Below are 24,392 nucleotides of genomic sequence, written 5' to 3'. Positions count from 1 at the left end.
GGACTTGCTCAGGGGGTGGTCCGGAAGGGGATGTATTCCCCTCCAAATTAAGGAATGTTTTCAAGATGTTTCAAATTAAGTATATTCGCTAATAATTTAAACTCTTTGAAATTTAGTATATTCCTAATAATTTAAACTCTTTGAAATTTAGTATATTCCTAATAATTTAAACTCTTTGAAATTTAGTATATTCCTAATAATTTAAACTCTTTGAAATTTAGTATATTCCTAATAATTTAAACTCTTTGAAATTTTCCAAATTAAGGAATTTTTGCTTATTAGTTGAAATTTTCTTTGATCAGAATGAAAAAAAAAAAATATGCAAAAACAGAAATAATTTTTTTTAAAAACGGATAATTTTGCAACAAAAAATTTAATATTTTTTTTTTTTTTTTCAAAAAATTCAATTTGGTCCAAATTTATTCCAAAACTTTAATTTTTTAAAGTTTTTTTCCGAAAATATAATTTTCTGTTAATAAATATTGATTTTTGAATTTTTTTTTTGAAATTTAATTTTCTAATAATTTTCCAAGAACTTAATTATTTGTAAACAGCAGTGGATTTTAAAATTTTTTTTCGAATAATTTTCATCTTTGAAATTTTAATTTTTCTATTGTTTTTCCAAAGAATTTAACTAGCTGAGATCAACTATGTATTTTTGAATTTTTTTCCAAAAAATTTAATTCCAAAAAACAAGCCCCCTCCCTCCCCAAAAATATAATTCTGTGGACGCCCCATTAGAAGCCTCCTCAAAATCCCTGAAATAATAAACATTCTTTACAACGCTATGATTATTATATATTCATTATTTATTTTATTTTACCTCAATACGCAATGCGCGTATCAAAAAATGCAGTCGTAGCGTATGTAGGTGACCCTCTTAAACCCTACAAACCCACATTATACTCCACTCTTACTCCAAGCACTTGTTTCAAGCCTACAGAGGGCTTATTGCGTGAAGGAATTGCTGTTAAAAACAGAGCGCTACGATGTCTACATGTATGCTTTTCCCCCCTTTTCTCAAACAGCATCTACACATAGTCAGTCGTCAGAGTATCTGTCACAATTGTTACTTTAGTTTTCAATAGAAAGAGCATCGTACCTGAGGGTCCTCTCTCTCACATAATTAATCGTTATTATATTATCATATTAATACATATATTTGATAAAATATAATTGTAATAGCGATTAAAGAGTGGTTATCAAACTACGCTTCAGTTGCATGCTCCTTTGTTCTGTGTTGCCTGTGAGAGTTAACGGTTTAGCATGGTTATTATTATTGATCATTAACCATATGATTATACTCTACGAACTTTAAGTGATCATTTCTGTTGAAGATACACATATACACACGAAAAATGGAATGTAGTTTTGAGTAGAATGTCCTTGTGTGACTGACTTACAATGTTATTTAAGCTAGCAGGTAATTTTAGATTTCATTTTTAGTTATAATGTTCTAGGGGTGTCCGCAGGACTATATTTTTGGGACTTGGTTTTGAATTTTTTTTTTTTTAAATAAAAAAATTAAAATGTTTTGGAAAAAAAATTTAAAGTTAAAATTTTTTGGATAAAAATTTCCAAAATTAAATTTCAGAGATGAAATTTTTTGTTAAAAAATTTGAGAAATCTATAGTTATGCTCAAAAAATGAAATTTTTAGTAATAAAACTTTCTAGTAAAAACAAAAATTCCTTGATTTGGGAGGCTACACCACCTTTCTCCCCCCAGTGGAGGCCCTTGTGTTACTAATAGGGGTGGGACGATTAATAGGAATCTGGTTTGGTATGTTTAATGTACAATTCCGGTTGCTTATGAATTCTTATTTGTTACTATTATTATTTAGAGCTATCAAACTATTTATTAGTTTTCTAAGTTATCAAGAAAAAAGTATTAAATATATTCGTCAAAATATAAAGAACTAACATTTGAATATTTTACTTGAGTCATCTATTTTTATAAATATTGTAATTAAATAATTTCTTATAAAAATGCTAGAAAACAAGGAAGAACCAAATTGAAATCAAAGTAAACGAAAACAAATGTGTTCTAAGCACATGCACGGTGCAAATATTGTTATTTTAGTGAAGTAGGATTTGTAAAGGGATCTAGGAAAGCTCACTTTGCAAAGTTTGCCTGAGGAAAGTTTGCCGTGGGATTACTCACCCTGGAAAAATTCGCCATTGTGATTTATAGAAATTTCTAGAAAAATATATTTTTTAACTATTATTTAAAATATTTAAGAATCGGAATCAGGATTTTTTTTTTTGCCTATGATTCCATGAAAGTGGTATTCAATATTATTGGTTATTATAAACGGCTTAAAGTCAATGTTTGGGATCTTTGAAAAACTTTTACTACAAGGTATCATTTTAACTAATATGGCTTATAACTAGTGTTGTGTGGGCCCTTATTTATTCAGTCCTGTCCAGTTATAGAATTGGTCATGAGAATTTTTCCTATGGCTTATTAAGCTAATTAAGATATATGAGCTTTGAATTAAGACCATTGCCAGTTAGAACTGTTTGATTTTCTACTTTTTTCGAATTTCGATTACGGTTAGTACGGAAGAGTTGTCATATAGTATAAAAATCACCTATACAAAACGGTATTCTCTTTCGTGATCATCTTTAGGGCACACATTTCGATCAAATTATTAAATAAGACAAAAACTCTTTACTTACTCGATATAGGTACAAAAAGGATTTTATTTATTTATTTTGCATTAAAAAATTTTGATAGACATTTTGTAACCTATAAAAAGTGTTTAAAAAGGTTTTTTTGTTAAATTATCCTACGGCGACAAAAAAAAAAGAGTAAAAAGTTTGGAAGATTTGACGATTCATGGATAGAGTGCATCCGTTTTATTACATTTTCAGAAAGAAGAGATCAAAAATTTTCATAATTAATTTTCTCTTTTTGCTCGATAGAGTTCTGTAGAAAAAAACTTTACAAATGTTTTTGATAGGCAAGAATAATGTTATCATAATTATCAAGAGCAAAATAATAGTTGATAATGTATTTTAATCCTTCTTGGCGAAATAAAAACCTTTAGTCCTCTGCAAACTTTAGAGAAGATGACATCGTACAAAAATGAAATTTTTGTAATTTTCATACCATATGACAACTTTTCTGTAATTGAAATTTTTTAAAAACCCGTTGATAATCAAACTGGTACATTGCACATATCTTGCAAAAAAATATTCATGTTTTTATTTTAATGCAATATAAAGCGAACATATTATATTGCTACTTGGTTATAAAATTTATTTTATTAAATAACGGAATAATTCAAAAAAGGAAAAGAAAAAACCCCTCAACGACGTCACAAGGGATAGATTTTACCTTCTGCAAAGACAAACAAGTAGGACTGGAATGGATTGCGGTCCTCATTCCTAAATAAAGACCGAAACAGTATTACTTAAAGCTAATAGAGGACCTCAATGGACTAATTTAATTATATAAGTATCATATGTTAACGAAAATAACAACAACTTATTTGAAACCATATGAGCCATTCACCCCCCACTTTTGCAAAATTTGTATCGGTATTGTTATAAAAAAAATAATCGTCTAGTTTAAAAAAAATTAAATGTCTAATTTTTTTTTCAATTTGTGTTTTATTAAATCTAATATATGTGTAATTTACTAAAATTTTATAGTATGTTTTACTTATTACATACATATTAGAAGTTGTACCTAGCATTGCCTGGAGTTTTTAGATGTCGACGAACAGACAAACACTGTTTTAATAGTATAAGTGATAACGCCCCAAGAAATCATCAAATTTACTCTCCTTATTTTATGAACCCATTTACAAGTGGTAACACTCTCAATACTTTGACATTCTCTCCGCAGGAGCAATAGAATCATAATAACAGCTTGATCATTTGTAATATGTGCCAAGGAGTACATTAGTTTGTTGTCCAGGTCATTAACTTAAAGGCATCACGTAACCTTTCATCCAAAAAGAAAGAGAAAAAAGGCCCAAAATGATTTAATAGTTCGCTAAATAAGTCAATCATACCAATTGTCATTTATTTCTTATATATTCCCAGACTATCACTGTTATATTATTTATTCCCACTTTTTAACATGAATTACATATTATTAAAATCTACATTGTATTTTATTCGATACCATATTATAAATATTACTTAGTAATGTTTTATTAAAAGAGTAGTTATACATTTTATTTGAGTGTGATACCATCCTTTCTTCATCGAAAATATAAAATGGCCAATGCATATATTATAAAAACGACGAGGGATCAAGAAGAAACTATATTCTTGTCCTTTTGGAAACGGACTAAATGTATAGAGTAACTTATTATTTTGTTTATTTGTCAAAAAAGACAAAAAAACAACTATGAAATAGCCATGACGTATCAGGAGAGAGGAAGGAATCGACAGCTGACAACAAAATACATGTGGCTTTTGTGTGTTAGGAAGGTCATTCAGTGGGTTAAACCTCGTCATTTTCTTTTTTTTTTTTTCTAATAAAGCAATTCCCATTTTTTCAAATTTTTAATATGAGTTGACTTATGCTCGCTCCTCTGAGATTTAACTAATTTTAATATAATGTTTTGATACTTTTCTTTAGTATTTTCTCAGTCCTGATTTATTTAATTCAGTCTAGTTTAGTCTTTGTAATGTTTATATTAGTCCTGGGAACCGTTCTTTAAGATTGTTAGTAGTAGAACTGATTAATGAAAGAATAAATAAATTTTAGTGAACCCATCAAAGACAAAAATAGAATATTTTTTAGGACTGATATTAAGGACTGGACTGGAGTCTTTTGTCCTAAAAAAATACTGACACATTGTTAGATTTCTAAACAAATAATCTCTTTTTTTTCTCCACTGTTTTTCTAATATGATGCACAGGAAAGATTATTTGGTTATTTCTTAAATCAAGTACCTACACTCCAAAATGACTTACTTTCAATTTAGATACATATATAAAAACGTTTTTATATTAATATAGATATAATTTAAGACTGTATATGTCCATAAATAGCACTTAAAACCGATTTGGTTCCGGTGAGTCCCTCTTTGAAGAACGGGCAGGGGATCATTCTAGCCCTGACTAAAATTTGGTTCTTTTTGGCAAATCTTTAACAAATTGTTTTAGTTTTTTGTATAAATTCCAAATTCAAAATATTTGTCTGTTTTCGGCTTGTAGCCACAAGAGGCCGGTGTTTCGTTTCATCTATTAAAAGTGATGCATTAAACATATCCTGCCGATGTGTAAAAATAAAAGAAACCTATAATGAACATTTGATTAGGTCAACTGAAAACACCCATGAAAGAAAGACAAATCCTACTCTTGCTATAGCAAGAACATATAAGCAGGCATTACTCCGATGTCCATCTTATAATTTTACTATTAGTACAACAAAAATTAGACTTAAAATTCTCATGGAGCAAAGCCTCTTTCTTAGTCTCCGTCTTTCATGAACACCGGGGCTAGTTATTACTTTGTTCTTAGATGTTCTGTCTACAAGAATTAAATAATAATGACAACATCATTGGATAATGAAAAATTCTCTTCAAATTACCATATAGAAAAAGCCGCACACGTTCTCTAGGACATGTTTTCCACACTTTTAATTATAATACATACATGAATTTAAAACGTGATTGTTGAAATATTCCTTTTCTACCACTGCCTTTGTTCCTTTTAATTTAGTATACATACTTATAGTATATTTCTCAAAATGATGAAATTAACTATTTAAATACCTAAATATTATTAAAGATGGTTCGTAAAATATGTGGGTGTGTTATAGGTGCTACTTAAGTAGTTAAATATCCCGGAAGATATCATAATGACAAAATAACTAAATTTATTTAAAATAATTTTAACAAAAAATGGAAACATAAATATTTGACCTTAAAATAATTATATACTTAACAACTTATCTTATCCTTTGTTGTACATTTCCTTTTGGAGTCTACTATATTAGTATTTCTGTCATTGGAATCCGTTTTCCCGAGATTTATTGGGGTTTTATAACTTGGAGAAATTCTTAAAAAAAATATATCCCGGGATATTTTTCCACTTTATTATTTCATAACTATAGATGGGATTTGTGTATAACTGCAAAGAGGATGTGGGAGGAAAACATATGTATGATATTAGTGTATTAATACCATTGTCAAAATCAGCTGCTTGTAATATGATTTTTGGGGGGAGAAAATGAATTACTGCAATAAAGAGGAGAACATTATACATTTAAAATGCTATTAAATGTGCATTTAAATCATCTATATTTATTTTATTATACATTTTTACATCAACTTACACCAAAAATAGGCGAGAATGCTTCTTTTAGAGGATGATGTAAAGAGACCCACGACTTATTAAAAAATGAACAAAAAATAAGAAACTTTACTTTTCCAATCGCTATACTTAGTTTTTTCTTTACAAGGATCCCTTGTTTATTCATAATTTAAGATACCATTATGTCATATTTCCAGAGGTACATAAAATATGTCATAGAAAGTGTGAGCTGTTTTTTCTATCTGGTCATCCAAAATGTTTTTATTTTTTTTTTTATTAATTTTTCAAAGCTGCTATCCTTATTATTTAATTCTTGAAGACATAACATTTAAGAATAAAGTAATAACTAGTGTGTGTGCGTATGAAAGTCGGAGAGTAACAATGAGAATTTGCTCCCCATGAGTTATAATTGAAATATTTTGGATCAGAATCATTCTTCCCTGTAAATCCTTGCTATATACGGAGTGAGATGTGTGTTTATTTCAATCCTCTTTCGTCTGCTTGACAGCTTATCTCATAAAATGTCGTGACAGCTTAGCTACTCTCCTCCTAAACATTCTTCAAATTGTCAGGGTTACCACCTGATTTTTTTTTGTTTTGTTTCTTTCATTTTAAATTCCGACTGGACATGTTATATGATTCACTATGTATTGAAAAGTTGAATAGAATAGATTCACCTGTGATAAAGTTTTTAAAAATTTATGTCACAGTGTAGTGTTCTCACAATTACAATATTTATGTACCTGTTTCTTTAACAACATAAATACGTCGGTAATTTTATATATTTTTTGGGCTACCAGAGCAATAATTTATGTTTAGGGCTAGAAAAGTGATGATTTTTGTGATTTTTAAAATTGAATTTTTATTCTTTGTTTTTAACAAAGAACAATTTGGCCTTGAGGTAATTAATCTGAAAGTTACGTCATTGACGGCTGATTTTTTATTATAAAGGAATGGAGCGGATGTACCGGTTCTTATATTAAGTACTGTTTGAAATGTCTCAGTTCCCCGGCATCAGTACTACCTTGTAAATGATGTGTTATGTACATATACAGGCCGGGGATTTTAAATTTTGCAACGATTTTATACATCAATATCTTGGTAACCCTGAGATCTATGTGTATAAAAATTAGCTCATCATATTTAACTGAGAAAACTGCATAAAAAAAATACAAAATCTTTGAGATGCCTTCCTAATATATACGTCGTGTGGCCATTATTGTGTGCCTCCGTCCTGTACCCACGCACATGGGCGCAAATAACTCAATAGATGATTATATTAGAGAGCTTAAATGGATGTTAACAGATCTGGTGTAATGATAGAATTTTAATTTGGTGCAGTTTGTCGAAATCAGGTAATAAGAACTGGACTTATTTCGTGCAAACCGACATTTATGTTTTGGTCAAAGGACATGCGGCCTCTTAGACTGCTGGATCTGAGCTATGTATGGGGCGTTTTAATTGAAAGTCCAATAAACGTATACATAACACTGTTGAGTCGTTGCAGGGTTCCATTCTCGAGGGAACCCCAACATAGACAAGGAGTTCCTCATAACGGCCTATCCAAGGTTCAGCGTGAGGTTGGAGGATGTGTTTGAAGCTGGAGGGCGTTGGTTTGAGGGATTTACTTCACTATGGACTCCCTCATGTACGAACAAAACATTCGTGAATTGCTGAACTACTTTTGGTAAATAAATTGTAATATACATAATCCCAAGGTTGTGACTTTATCGGTCTAGCGGTTCCTGTTCTTGAACCGGAACCGGAACCAAGACCGAAATATATTGCTTATCTGTTTTGGTTCTTGTTCTTATTTTCGTTTGTTGTATTTTTTGGTATATATATAACCTATTAATATTCCATCTGCATAATTTTATGTAAATGAAACACGTCGTTACATTTATTGTATCACGTAAACTTTCCTCCAAAAAGAAAGGGACAAATTATCTGGTAGTTAGCCAAATAAGTCAACTATCTTCCTGTGAACCCTTCCCTATAGCTTCCCCTCATTGCCCCACTTTGAAAACCATTGTCTTAAGCAACCTTAGTTTTCAGGGCCCTGCTGGAGCTTGGGGCATAACGCACTCTGCATATGAGGTAGCTGCGGACCTGTTTGTATCTAAAATAACCTTCTGGGCCCAAATTTTTTAGCAACGACTCTTGTTTTAAGTGCCTGTTACCAAACTGAGCCTGAATAAAAAAGAACCGAGACCAAAGATTGGAACCGAGAACGATAATGCTGAACCGAGATCAATAAAAAAGAACTGAAACCGTTGAAATGAAATAATCAAAACTGATAGAACAGCTGAATATATTTTCAAAAAAATCAAAACAATACCAGGCACAACCTTGCATAATCCTTTTAATTTTCCATATTTAAAATGCCTAACCTATATTTATTTAAAAAATTTAATAATGGAAGATCATGATGCTCTTTTTGTTGTTAAACTTGAACAATTTTTTGTATTTTCCAAAGCTGTTCTCATTATTATTTAATATTTGAAGAGAGAACTTATAAGTATTAAATAATCAATAGTGAGTAAAGATGAAAAGTAACACTAAGGATTTGTTGTGGAATTATAAGTGTAAGTCATTGTTTTACTCGGAGTAGATTTGATGATCAACGTCTGAGTAATTTCTGTTTGTTTCTTAAGTAGATATGGAGTAGGATTTGTTTTTATTTCCTTCATGTCATAGCCACTTGCAGCTGGTTTAATTGAAAGTCATGACAGCTAACTTGTTCTCCTCCAAAACATTCTTCAAATTGTCAGGGTGACGAATTTGATTTTCGGGTTTTTTTAATATTATTATACTCCTCATTTTTAATAATTACCAAATTTCATGTTTTAATTTTACACTGCGTCTGGATGGGAAAAAATAGCGTTCAAAAGCATTATGAAGACTCCTCTCCATAAAGTAAATATAATAAATTAAAAAAAACAACCAAATTGGAACAAAAAATAACGTGTTTTCTTTGTTAAGCCCGGGACGTTTGACGCCATCTGTTACAAAGCACCCATCACCAACCAACAAATGGACATTTAATTTTTATTACTTCAACTAGGAAATGTAGGAAAGAGGAACTATTTTTGGACTTTAAATGAATGACTAGCTTCTAATTTATTTTTTATTTCAAAAAATAATTTATTTTAATTTGACAGTATATATTATTTACTATTTAATTTTGGAATGTCCCAGGATCTCGCAGCCTGACCATTTACCAAATATAGAGCACACTCGTCTATATGTACAATGTACATACGTATATGACAACACAGTCTAATTGACTAATGAATATTTTAATACTCGCCCAAGTATTTATTTTTTCTTGTACTAAAATTTATTTAATGCTTTTAACATTTTCCATGTTTTTTTTGTCTGTTAAAGTAGTCAAATAATAACTTTTTCTCCTTTGATTTGTATTCATATATCTATTTCTAAATTAGGTTATTTCTCTTAGAAACAAAAATCTGTTAATTTAATACATGGGCTAAAAAGTCCTGGTCTTAACAAAGAAAACACGTTTTTTTTTGTTCAAAATTAGCCTATTTTTAATTATTATTATTATTTTGTATTTACTAATGAAACCGAGTTCACAGAACATTGTTCAAGTCATCGTTTAGCTTGAACGATATTTTTTCCTATCAAAAAGCAAACAAGTAAAATAAAAAAAAAAAAACAATCTAACTTACTAAAGAACAGATTGTTATAAAAGTTTGACATTTTTTTTTTAGAACTAACTGAAAGTGAGATGAATTCAAATGAAAAACATAGATTGTTAATTAATAAAAAAAGATTTTGTGATTATTTTTTTACATTCTGGTTCAGCCATCCCTTTTGTATTAATGAACTATAACATACATTTCGTCATCTCGTCATCATGAACGAGCAAAAACCAAAAGGCAGAACATCTCAGATCTTGTAGATGCTGAAATTGAGGTGTCGAGGATCATGGTCATTGTCAAGTTACCTAGGAGCCTGGTTTTCAAGATGGACAAGATGAAGAATGATGAAGAAGACTTTACCAGGAAAGCAGGAAGTGTAGGGTATAATTTAAAGAGGAACCTGGTGTTCCTGTCTAGCTCAGGGGTAAAGATCAAGAAGGACCCCACAAAATCGATGTCCTTCCCAACGACTTCTCCTCAGCTTCTAAGAGGCCGTGAAAGGCGAGTTGGGATTGTCCTCATACACGAGTACCCCCACACCCCCTTCTGAAATAGATCATGAAGGCCAGGAACCTCCCGAGTTTACATTTTGCGCCCAGACGTTGTAGATGAATTGTTGATGACCGTAATTGTGTTTTATATTTATGAAAATCGGTGCAACGTTATATGAACTTCTAGTAGTCATATTTGTACAGTTCAAAATCAGGATGGGGGAGAAAATTGAATGATTCAGACGGAAAAATATCCATCTAGAAAAAATCACATTAGATCGAACTGAAAAGGAATTCGATCTTGGAATGAGTCTCATCACTAATTTCTACATATGTTTTGAAAATATCTTAAATTTTAACTTTGTACTAAAAAAACAAAAAAAAATATTTGTTTGACTTTTCGTTTTGATCTAAAGTAATCTCTATTTTCTTATTTATGGTCATGAATGGTGTTACAAAAACAGACATAACAGTAAAAAAATAATATTGCATGCATATCTCCATATCTAAAAACAACATCCAATAAGTATGTATATATTTCTATGGCCTCCCTTAATACCATATTTGTAGGTAAGTATAGGAAAAATTTATTTTTAATCCTGAAAGTTCCTCCTATTCATCTTTATTCCAAAAACAAAACAAAAGAAATACCCTAACCTAGTTTCTATTTATAAATATATTTATTATATGTATATATGATAATAATTAAATAAGATAGAGTAAGTTTTTGTATTACTCAAACTTGAATACCAAATGTGTAATCCAGTTTCCATGTGTCCTCAAAATAGTGTTGTACCGGTCATTATTGAACACATGGGCTAAACAGTACGGGTTTTAACAAAGAAAACGCGTTTGTTAATAATTCAAAATTACCTATTTTTAAATTATTTTTATTTTATTCGCTCTATGGAGTAGAGCCTCCACAACACTATTCAAGCTATTGCTTACCTTGAATAGTAATTTTTCTCATCAAGAAGCAGTGTCAAATTAAAACACGAGGTTGTTTTTGATACATTGTTTTTGGAAATACTAAAAGTGACGTACCACTTAGCATAATCACTCAATAACTAAAGAACAGATTATCATGAAATATTGACAGCTATCTTTTGAAGGTTGATACTAACAGAAAGTTAAAAAATAGTGGCATCTATGTGTGAGGCCCACAAATTATCAGGTCATGTGTACGGACTGCAGTCTCGTCCCACTTGACGATCATTAATCGACATCACTGAGGATTATAAATTTCCTTATTTAATTATTTAGCAGACGGTGTTACCTCGCTAACACAAAACTACCCTATACATTTTGTAGTCAGCTATCGATTCCCTTGTCTCACTTGATATGTCAGGGCTATTTCAAAATTTATTCTTTTTGATAAATTAACAAAATAATAAGTTATGAATACATATGCTTCGTTTTCGAAAGGACAGAAATACAACTTCTCGTTGATCCCTCGTCGTTTTATAATTAATATATGGCCATTTTATTATTTCTATGAATTTTTTTTGGCCATCATACACAAATATAGATATATACCACTCTTTTAATGAAATATTACTTAGCAATATTATAATGCTGTATGGAATATGTTGGACTTTAATATTATTAATATATTTATGTACAATTTATTTTTATAATTGTAAAGAATAATATGACAATTATAGTCTAATAGACTTAAGAGATAACTAGCAGTTGGTATGATTGACTTATTTGGCTAACTACCAGATGATTTTGGGCCTTTTTTCTGTTTCTTTTTGAAGAAAAGATTGCGTGATACAATAAAGGTAACAAAGTGATAAATATTGTCGTTCTGGATGTTTGCCCATGGCTAAAAATTTGAGTGTTACTACCTAATCTAAGAAATAAGAATGTAGCATGGACCCTGTGTAGCTAAAACTCAGCGCTTCATATTAAAAAAAGAAAAGGAGAGAACACCCTTAGGATTATAAATCCTAAGCGTGCAAATTTTGTTGTTGTAGTTAACAAACTGAAAAGAGTTTATTTTTATTTTCCTAAAGCTGTATTCAATTATCAGTATTATTTTGATATTGAGAAAACACCATCGAAGTAAAAAGTGTAACGATGAGTGTCTGCGCTTGTGAAAAACAAAGAGAGACACTGGGGATCTTATATCTTAACAGGGGCGACCGCAGGATTATATATGTATATATATATATATTTTTTTTTTTTTTTTGGGGGGCTTGATTTTTCTAACTTTTTAGCAACAAAACAAAATTAAAATTGTTTGTAAAAAAATTTAATATATTACTTTTTTTTTTAAAAAAACTTAATATATTAATTTAAAAAAAAAAAAAAATTCAAAATCAACCGCAATTCACAAAAAATTAAATTTTGTAAGAAAAAATTTCAAAAACTGAAAGTAATTCAGAAGGAATTAAATTTCTTTAGAAAAACTTCAAAAATCCGCAAAAAATAAAGTTTCAAATATAAAATTTTTTGAAAAAAAATTCCAAATATAAAATTTTTGGAGAAAATTTTCAAACAACTAGCTATTGACAAAAAAATTAAATTATATTTCAAATATCAAATTTTCTTATAAGAAAGAAAGACCCTAATTTTTTAAGGGGAGGGCAATAGCCTCTCCATCCCTCACCCTGTGAACGCCACTTATTATTTTAAGCAAATTTAAATTAGTAAAGTATTGTTTGTCTGGTAGCCCACGCCTAACATTTCAAACAATGCCGAATACCAACGCCATTATACGATAAAAATAATAGATGTCCATATCATATTGCATAATAAAAAAAACAGGAATATTTTTTTCCTAGATATATGCAATGCACATTATGCAATGCTCTTAGAACATGTCTCATATATCTTATTTGGCTTAGTAAACCAACGATATTTTATAAAAGGAATCAAGGATTAAGTGGTGTACATACCGGTCCAAAGGCCTGACAGTCCTAATCCAAGGGGAAATTGCATTTCCTTTGTTTTTCGTTTGATTTCTTGGATTTTTCTTTTTATCAATTTGATGAGTGAGGCATACAACGCTAACTACTAGGGTGGGCACGGTACACTAAATCCACGTACGAGCTGCAATATATTCTTCAAGGTATATGGTTCGGTACGGTATAATAGAAAACGTTTTATTTTAATAGAATTAAGTTAGTTTTTCAAATATTTTTAATATTTTATTCTTTAATAATTTATTTTCCCAAAAAATAAATTATTCCTAAATATAATTAACTTCTCCAAAAAAAAATAAAGATTGATATAAAATATACACTGCTAATATATTACTATTATTCATGAATTTATTCATTTTTTACACAAAAATGAGTTTGTTTACATTTTTCAGTAATAAACAAGACCAATTAGCAGTCAAAATATCGCCAGCACCCGAAAAAATTATTTTACTTTTTACAAATGTACCTGTAGTTGCGAGGTATCGTGAAGCTAACTTCAAATTATTACAAAATTTATTTAAATTATCCCTACTCCATATTAGTGGGTTTTTGTTAACTGGGATGTATTTAATCATTTTGTAAGTTATTATCGTATTTTTGTATAAACAAATACATAAATTATTTATTCTATAAAAAGATGCTTATTGATTAAAATCTTACCTTATTCTCTAAATCTATTATTAAAAAAAAAATATATTAATCAAAATTTTATTATATCAAAATATTTAATATGTGATTATATAAAATATATACGCACCAAACCATTCGAGTTCTACCAAACAAAACTTTGGTACAACTCCGTACCCTAGTAACTACAAAATTATAATATTGAAGCTTTAATTTATATGATACACACAACCTTATCAAAACTGATGGGTACTAATTTTATTCTCAAATTCGCATTAACTAATCTTTTTGTCAAATAAAAAATATTATTTCAGAATACTTTAACAGATCATATCTTGTTAAAATCTCAAACTCATGTAGTTAATATTATTTATGAAGAAGGCGTTTATTTTTTCTTGATGTTTTATAGTTCTACAAGTATTTATAGCCTTTTGATTGATATTTAGTTTGAAAAATAATACAAAATATATATGATAAAATTTTTATAATTGTTCAATTATGTATACAATCTATTTTTATTCAGTTCACTAACTGTGTTATAACAAATAACAGATGGTTAAAAAAAACATATTTTCCCATGTGAATTACCCATAATATTATATTTTTACGTATATCCATATCCAAAGACTTATGGGCGTAGTCTGTATAATAATTTTGTGTTTTTAACTCATTGTTTTTAATTTTCAGACGTCTACAAAGCAAAATAATTTCAAACAATAAAGAACATTACGGATATTTTCATTCAGAAAGAGTGTTTTTTTAATAGTGATATAACTCTATGGATATATTTCTATGCCTATTTGAAGAATAAACGGATTCAATTAGAAATTAATGACCATGCAGGACGGAAAATCCATACTCCCTTCCAAGCTCCTCAAAGCGCCAAACAGCAAAAATGGCAATACTAACAAACATGCGTATACTATTTGTGTCAATGATCTCGAAGTTATGACGACCAAGTTGAATACTCGGAAAAAGACAGAGGTAAGACAAAGAGTTCATAGTATTTTATTTTATTTATATTGTCAAGAAATTAATTGTTCGAGCTGTGGTTCAGTTTGAAAATCTTAGAACGGTCTGAGAGAGTTAAGATTTTAGAGAAGAAAAACTAATTTGCTCATTTAACTAAGTTATGTCTATATCGGTTTTATGGACAAATTCGGTTTCAATCTTAAGTCACAAAACCTATCTTTCACTGAGTTTGAAGATTTATGTAGGTATATGCTTCTAATTCCGTTAAATCTATATTTTATCGTCAATACTTTTTTCTATGCCCCTCAACATTAAATCTGATTACATACAGTTATTTATTATATAGATAATGCCTTGTTCAGTATCTATTCGAATATTTAGTAATTTCATATCGAAGTTGATTGAATTTAATAAATTGTTTTGCTTAAAAGTCGTTTCTTGGTTTTTTCCGTAATGGACTGACGTTTCTTTAAAGAAATTCGGTTTGTACGTGTCCCAAAGAAAACCGGTGCCGGTGAAATAGACCCTCAATGACATCATATGTAGTTAAATGTGTTACATGAATCATATGGACTGGGGAGAAAATCAGTCCATATCTAGATTCAGACCGGTCTACAATTTGGAAACTATTAAATTTGAGTCTGAACAGAAATATTGTTCTTAATTGGTATACGAAAAATCTTTAGATTTGGACCGAAAAATATGGTTTGTCCTGGACCGAGTATCAAGACTAGTAATACGCATGCCTCCTACAAATGATTTGAAATAATGAATGTCACAAATATTTTTAGAAGCTGTCTAATTGGCTATAGCATTGGTTAAATATATGTAATGCATAAGACTATGAGGCCCAACTTAATAATGATCAATTATTCAATTTGTTATTTGATATATCATAACAAAACTGCCCAAAGACTGGTTTTGGATTCAAATATTACTCTTATTAAAAAAAAAAATCTTAAATTACTGGGATACTGGAACTCATCGAGTTATTTTGTGGAAATTCAACTTTAATTGAGTCTTAAACATGAAGTATCCAAACTCTAAACATTCGATTAAGGTAGGACAAATTTCTAGTATGACTCAAAAAGATGAATAAAAAATAAAACTACAGCCGCTCCTTTCTTGGATAAAGTATTTAGCACATTTAACATTTTTGTCCCCTCAACACAAAAGCAAACAAGAATGATTTTTATCAAAATTGAGAATGGACTACATTTGTATTCTTCCACAAAAATTATGAGTAGTTTCTATCAACAAATTATTCTTGTTAACCCTTCGAGTATGTCGTAAATTGCTCTGTTAAACAAGCCAAAATTAATCGTCACAATTAATTAATGAAAAATTGACGGATTGTATTTGAAATACCATATCGACCCGTAATTGCATTCCCTGTAAAGTTCATCAGGGGGATATTTCATTCCTACTTTGACGAGGGATATTTAGTCACGTCATACGGTCAAAACTAGTTAGTAGTTTTTGTGTAGGGCTGTACAATGAGTCCTGAACATTTGTCACTGGAGATAAGTGATGACTATAGATGGATAGCATACGAATATGAAGGATTCATGGTGTTTATAGATTAAAAATCATCAAGAATATTTAATAGTAAGTAGGAATAGAATCCCGATCTATGGATATGGTTCATACCTTGGTAAGTAGAAGTTTATCCCGTCATTAGTCTTCCCTGCGATCGTCTATCAATACTTTTACAATCTCTCATCAATTTATCTATTCCTTTCTGCTTCGCAAAGTAAATAATAAGGAACTTTGCACAAGCCACTCATTGCCTTCTCCATAATCACTTACTCTCACCTGCTTTAAGCTCAGCTCTGGATTGAAATCGTAAGACGGCACTAAATATCCATATTGAAGGTGGTAATAAAATGGCCGGGGTTTAATTTTTAAAGGAAAGGAAATTAGGAGAATTGAAAAGACAGAGAATGAATTTACTTGGAATAAAATGACCTAGCACAATAATTTTGGCAAAATTGAGTTGAGTGTAAAAATCGTGCCTGCGTAAGTTTCGTACAAAATATGATAACTTGGAGGACAGAGATCACTATGTTATAATTTTCAAAATAGAAAAGAATATATATTAATAGAGCAAAGTCTGTCTGTATCTATCTATGTATGCACCTATGCTAAAAGTAAGTTGTTTTGTATGTATGTGGATACATTTGATCGAAGAAATAAGAAATAAAATCAAAAGTGCAAGTCATGTTAAAAAAAGAAAGAAAAAAAAAAGAGTATTTATATTAGATAATTGTATAAAACAGGTATTTAAAAATATATGAAAAATCGCAGGCGTTTATATTTACTCATATTACAAAAGAAAAAAAAAGAGAAGTACTTTTTATAAATGAAAATGAATGTAACTTTAGATAAAGTACTACTTGGCTCATCAACTCATTTTTTTTTTTCTCAAGCTGTAATTTTTTTTTTATTCTTTAGGAGAGAACATCTAAGTATTGAGTAAGAGCATGTGTTCATGAAAAGTGCAGAATTAAGTAATTTCATGTTAAGTGTACACGCTTTTTTTAGATTTACAGCATGACCATGACCGATTTTGAGGATTTTTGTGCGAAATTAAAGATAGCTGGGACATACAATGGCCACTTTAGGGGCCCTCAAAGTTTCGAAAAATGTCGAAAAAACCGTGCCCATCTTATACTTTAACAGACGATAAATCCTTTCATAAAGATTGGATTTTTACTTTTTGGATGTCAAAATACTCAAAATATACACTGCTTTCCTTTGAGTATAAACATGATGCAATAAAACAAAAATAAAATTTTAACGCTTTTTTTTTCTCAATCCGTAACTGTTATTTTTTTACTCTTATGGAGATAACATCCAAGTAATGAGTAAGTGCATTCATTCATGAAAAATGCAGAGTTGTATTATATAATGCGCACTCTGATGTATATGATAGATATAATTTTAACTAAGGAATAACAATGTAGTCATATTTATGAAATCTCACTGGCGTTTCGCATGTACACCTAAGACTCAGCCAGACAGCGCTCTAAAGACTAAAGTAATCCCTAGCTCCTCAGTCATAACGTCATAATATATATATTTGTTTCTCAAAGCGTTATTATTATTCATTAATTCTTGAGGGGATAAAAAATATACAAGGATTCAGTAACTACGTGTGAGGGTACTCAGGAAAAATGGAAAGTAACACGTACGATTTATTGCAGAGTTATTTTCTATATAATAAAAACAAAATTTGTATGTTCGTCGACGCTTAATAGCTGAATACAATACCAGGTACTATTCTAGTTATTAATAAGAGCACTAATATTTTACAGTTTAGCAGTTTGTTATTTTAATAAAAAGTAACATAGGCATCAATTTAGCCAATATTAACATCCCTGCTTATAAATAACGACATGGTACAAGTATTTGGTCATTTTGTTTTTGGTTTTGCACCTTTATATATAGCTTTGGACTTCAAGAGAAAAGAACAAGTCACTCGAATAAAAAGTGCCATAGAATATTGATGATAGAAATATTATTTTGCTCCTTTGTTGAGTTAGTTCCAGTAGTCATACACTATTATGACTACTTTTTTCTTCTTCTTAATCTATGTAATTCCAACTACGCTTAATGGCTTTAAGGAAGAAGTCGGTTTATAACGAATGCACTTTTTTTAATAATTTATCTTACTTACTTTTTAACAATTGGGACTTAATGTCTTCTTTTATTATCAATATTGTTGTTGCCTTCATTTCGTGATAGTGCATGCTCAATCATGACGACACTCCAAGGGATTTTGATATCAAAATGAATGCATAACCTTTTGATTTAGTAATTAGATATTATAGAAAATAGTGTTGAGTTGTCTCGGTCTACATATTATAACAATAATATTCACCGGTCTATCTAACTTTGCCTTCAACGTTTTCCCCGCCGGTAATTTTGCATCAACGATTTTTTGCAACATTGTAAATTCGTCACTTTTTTTCTTTATATTAACGGTTCCAACTTAATTGTTTTATTAATCATTTCAACCCTATTTTTATATAATCCTATCTAGATACATCATTAGATTTTGAACTAATGATATAACAAATTAAAAATATTTCATGTGGGAAAAACATCTGGAGGCCAAATTACCAAAAAGCAAAAATGTTCATAGCAAATTTATCGGTCACAAATTTTAACTATCTCGGCTTGACGTTAATTTGGAACGTTTTCGCCGTAAAATCTATAAAAAAATCGTCCTTGATCTGGTTTTTTTTTAATCAAGAATGAAAAAGAAAATTGTGTTCTAAATTTAGAAAAAAAAAAGGAAAATTTGGTCAATGGTTTTTATTTTCGTCTATGTATATTCTTACATTTTGCATTATCAGCTATTTTCATTGCGAACCAAGGTTAGACTTTCACTCCACGGTCTTTATACAGGTATGAACTGGAATATGGGTCCAAAACAAATTATTTAAGACCAAAACGGATACAAAATCGGCCTTGGATCGAGTCTCAGCAGTCATACCTACAGTTTTTTTTGTCCTTATTTAGAAATAAAGGATGCAGTTCCGTTCAGTTCACTCTGGATCCAGTTCCGTCCTGCTTATCGATCCTAAAAACGTATATCAATTTTAGTTTTTCTATTATGATTAGTCCTAGGATTGAAAATTTTGTGTTATGCAGTCCTTATTTGTTTAGTCCGGTCCAGCCAAGTCCAGTCTTAGAACTGGTCCTTAAGAATGTAAGTCCTACGGACTCTGAGTACTATAAGTGAATAATAACAATAAAAAAGTTGAGTGACGTCATCAAAGATGTACTTCCTAAGTTTTAGGACTGAACTGGACCAGACTGAGACTGAACTGGACAGGACTACAGCTAGTCTTCAGTAAGGACGGACAGATCACTACTGATAATCCTAGATACTGACAGTCTCAATGCACCAAGGACTGGTATGACTTGGCCTAAGACCGGAATGGACCAAATATATAAGATTCAATAAATTTTCTTGACTGATTTGTGCCAATATTTCAGTTCATAAAATCCAGACCAGTTTAAAACTGTTGATCTAACTTTCAATTTTCTATAAAAAGTAATATAACAAATATATATATATATATATATAAAATTTCCAAAACCCATGGCTATTCTCAAAAAAATATTTTTTGGGGGTAAAAAAATCTTATAGCTGCTCTCAAAAAATTAAATTTTTGGGAAAAAACACCCGAGTCTCCGTTTCTGATTAATTGTTCCATCACTCCTATTATGTATATTTTATATTTCTCTCAATGGCTGGACTTACTTACTACAAGAATATTTATGAATAGACATAAAAAGTTTTTATTGCTTAGAGCGACCAGGACAATCAAAGTCATTCAAGTGATAGAGTTGCTGCATGATTCATCACCAATATAGATGCAATCGCAATACAGGAAATGTGAGCCTCTGTGATAATTGGAGGCAATTTATTTTATTGCTCAAACTATTAAAATGTGTTGAACTTAATGTCATACCTTTATCATGACGTATGTGTGTAGTATTAGTGTTGGTTTTTGGTCTGAAAATCCAAGACCAGACTGAACCTACAATGATTTTTAGTGTACCGAATTAATTCGGTCCACTAAAGAAGTTATGTCTGGACGTGTCTAAAAGAAAAAATTGGTCTAGATCTGTATATATAAAATTGGTCTTATTTAAAATTCGTTCTAAACAGTTTTTACGGATGAATTGTTGGTGACGTCAGTTGTGCTTTTAAATTGTGAATATCAGCAATATAACGTCATATGAAGTTAAATGTATTGCAATATTCATATTTATAAGTCTCATAAATCAGGATAGGGCAAAAAACAGATCAGTGATTGAAGGTGGCTAACCACGTTAGTAGAATTGATATTTTTGTATGGAAAAAGAAGAACGCAAGGAGAAGGCGGTAGTGAAATATGGTACATCTGAGTTAAAACCCTTGTGAATATCAGCTGTTTGTTATTTATACATTTTGTTTCGGGGCAAATGAATTACTGCTATAAAGAGGAACCCCTTCTACATTTAAAATTGAATTAATGCTGGGAAGGTATTGTTATGCATTTTTAAAACAGGTAACACCAAAGATGGGCGATAATTCTTTCTTCAGAGGGAGAAGTTAACACCACGGCGACCTATTTCATAATGAACAAAAGGGAAGAAAGAGCACACGCTACGACCGTTTTTCCTTTTCTAATATTTTATAGGTCGTTTTTTCATTACAAACTACAAAACTCTGCACATTAGTCATGTTTGTGCACGCATCATAGATGTAGTAACCAAGTTAATAGAAATACAAGGTTATACCTTAAATTATGTGTACGACTAATTTTTGACTTTCACCACGTTTTTAATATTGACGTCATAGTAGATGAGTGGTTGTGTATTTTGTCAAAATCTGTTTTTCTTGTCCAACAGTGGGTACGATACATTAAATTGAAAATTCTAGCAATGGTGACGTCATAGACTATGAGTGGTTACGTGTTTTGTCACAACTTGCCTGTCTTGTCCAGCAGTCTGTCTAAAACATCAGACTAAAAATTGTAGCAAGCCGGATTACATGATGGTCTAACCTTGTGTTTAGGTATATTAACCTTGGTAGTAACTATATTTGGTCACGAAAATACTTTCTGTCTTGGACTTACAAAACAATTGGTCGGAATTTGTCTCGTATAAAATGTGTTACAGACAGATTTTATAGGTGAATGGTTGATGACGCCAGTTGTATTTTAAAATAGAGAGCATCGACCAGCAATTACATTATATTAATTCGAATGTGTTGCAGTAATAATACTTGTACAACTCATAAATCAGGAATTTGGATAGAATGGGTTCATGGAGTTAGACCAAAAAACTCTGGCACGATTTGAAAAGGATTGAATTTTCTTCTACAGTCTAAGGTTGGTGTATGTATGCAAACATTAGTCAAAATCAGTCTAAATAGTCACCTTGCAGATATACATTTAGTTTTGTTCATGCCCTACTGGTTCAAAGTCAAAGTTGACTGCTTAATTGTTGTTTTTGATTTTTGCTTATTAATATTTATAAATTCCCACATTTCATAATTTTATTAAAGTAACTTAATACTTTTGACACACTTTTCGAGGATTTATATTTGTTTCTTTGTAAGACGGGATTATATATGTTTGTTTAGTTGTAATCGTGTTAGACAAAGGTGTTCATCAAATTTACATATACTTACGGGTCTAGGAAGATTATCATCAAAAAATTACCTTGTGCGGCAAGGTTAATATAAATACAAGGTTATACCATAGCGTGTACGACTGATGTTTGACTTCCACCACGATTTCAATATCGACGTCATAGTGTATGAGTGGTTGCGTATTTTGTCAAATTCTGTTTTTCTTGTCGAGCAGTCGGTACACTATATGAAATTGAAAATTCTTGTAATAGTGACGTCATAGAATATGAGTGGTTATGTGTTTTGTCAATATCTGTCTGTCTCGCTCACAGTCGGTACGGTACATCAAATTGAAAATTGTAGCAAGCCCCATTACATCATAGTTTAACCTTGTATTTTTTTTAACCTTGATATGCGGCATTTTTTGTAGTGATTCATTTACAAATCGGTTCCATATACAGTCGAGACTGACCTAGTGTCCTATCGAAGGATCTGTAAATAGTTTTGCCATGTACGGAAAATAGATAGTAGGTGGTATTGTACAAATGTATTGCGAGTTTAATATTCTTCATCTTTTTATGCCGTACACGTGTACTTCCAAGACCCGTCATGTTTCTAGACACCAAAAGTGTCGAATTGACAGAGCCGAGATGTTCTGTGTAAAAACGTTCCTCCGTACCTCAGTATCAATATGAAACCAAAATATGACACGGATACGTCACCATCAGATAAGAATAGTATTGAGACACGGTACGGAAAAGTGAAATAACGTCCGTATCAAATCTGCAAATATTGCATTTTGGCTATCAAATTTTACCACTTTATATCTGTAATAGTTTAATATTTCAGCTTTTCCAATAATAAAAAGTATTGAGTGGTTATAAGTATTTTAATCAGGGCTTCACTGTATGATTTTTAATGTGTAAAACTCGTCGTGTAGGTCCACGACCCGAGTTGAATTGCGACACTTCACTGATAAAAAAGTGGGTGAACCTGCTATCTGAAAAAATGTTACTTTGCCTAGGTCTGGAAATTACCATAATGTATCAAGTAGTGAGGCAAAATGATGGAGAGCTGACAACCAAATACACTGGATACTTTTGTGTTAGCGAGGTAACCTTTGTTACACAGCCTAAAAAGATCTCATTTAAATTCAATCAAGCAGTGTTCAGAACACTGATTAGGAAGAAAAGAAGACGAAACCTCGACAGCTCACTACCAAATAAACCGTGTATTTTTGTGTGAGCAAAGTCATGAAAGTGGGGTCTCATGACACGAATAGTTTAATTGATCTAGAAGGTGAATAGTTATCGACTCTGTGTCTAATGTCTGTACGACAGTGGTTCCCACAGTGGGGTTGAAGGACACAACGGAGAGGTGACGAGATGATATCCAAAAATAGAAGAATATAGTTTAAACGGACATTACTTAGAGTGATATCAAAATTTAAATAATGATGAAACTGTACATATTTTTATAAGTATTTTTTAGATCAATTGAAAAAGTATTTCTCCGAAGAATTTCTCCACAAGCACATAACTAGATACGCCCCTTTTAACGTCCTAAATAGTTTTTGAAGTCGGATATGTAAGATACACTTATAGAATATTCATGTGACCGAACACTAAAAATGGAATTTGATTCCAAACAACTTGACAAATTCGGAATGTTTGTGATGAAAGAATAACCACAGCTGGCGAGAACAGCTTTAGATTTACTTACAACTTTATAGGACTAATATGCACTTAAAGTAATTTATTTGCGTAAAATGCACTCCAAATTTTATATTCATCTCTTAATCAAAGTTGTAGTGTTGGCAGATTATCTACCTACATATTTAAAAGGACGAACTCAAAAAAGTTTGGGGCCCACTGCTATACAAAATGAAATTATTTTACAAATGACACGTATTTTGAAAGGAGGTTAACAAATTATTATTCTACATGAAGGAATGTACATGTACTCAAAATCGATGCCTTTGATCTTATATATTTTTGCATTAATTTGTGTCTATATTTGGTATTTCGGGCATTCCTTTATCTTGATTGACTTATTAGAGAATATTTTAAGAATGAAGCCTCATGTATATATATAAATCCATTCTCTCTATTGTTAGCGTATATATTATTTAGTCTAGTAGTATGGTGTACATGTGTCTAGACACTAAGAACCACCCATATCATATGTAACACCCTTCTGTACCATGACCATCACTAAGACTTTAATCCATTGTTAACAAAGGGTTCTTATTCATTGATATATTAACATAAATAATAAATTCCAACTTTGTTA

General features: G+C 30.6%; 1 protein-coding gene across 2 annotated transcripts in view; it reads left to right on the top strand.

The window, feature by feature from the left end:
- The first annotated feature begins 1,040 nt into the window (after positions 1-1,040).
- LOC121121746 (protein rolling stone) overlaps positions 1,041-24,392 on the top strand; it is a 41,860-nt gene continuing 18,508 nt past the window's right edge. Inside the window, exons 1-3 of one of the 2 annotated variants that reach the window (XM_071889975.1) lie at positions 1,067-1,423; positions 10,015-11,006; positions 14,681-14,977. In XM_071889975.1, the coding sequence (XP_071746076.1) occupies positions 14,825-14,977 (153 nt within the window). In that variant the 5' untranslated portion in view covers positions 1,067-1,423; positions 10,015-11,006; positions 14,681-14,824. Of the gene's footprint in view, positions 1,424-10,014; positions 11,007-14,680; positions 14,978-24,392 lie in introns of both variants that reach the window. The other variant, XM_040716724.2, reaches the window with a different exon arrangement.

This window comes from Lepeophtheirus salmonis, chromosome 7 (assembly GCF_016086655.4).
Source record: "Lepeophtheirus salmonis chromosome 7, UVic_Lsal_1.4, whole genome shotgun sequence".
Lineage (NCBI taxonomy): Eukaryota > Metazoa > Arthropoda > Copepoda > Siphonostomatoida > Caligidae > Lepeophtheirus > Lepeophtheirus salmonis.
Note: the sequence above shows the minus strand (reverse complement) of the source record. Positions and strands in the feature narration are given on the sequence as shown.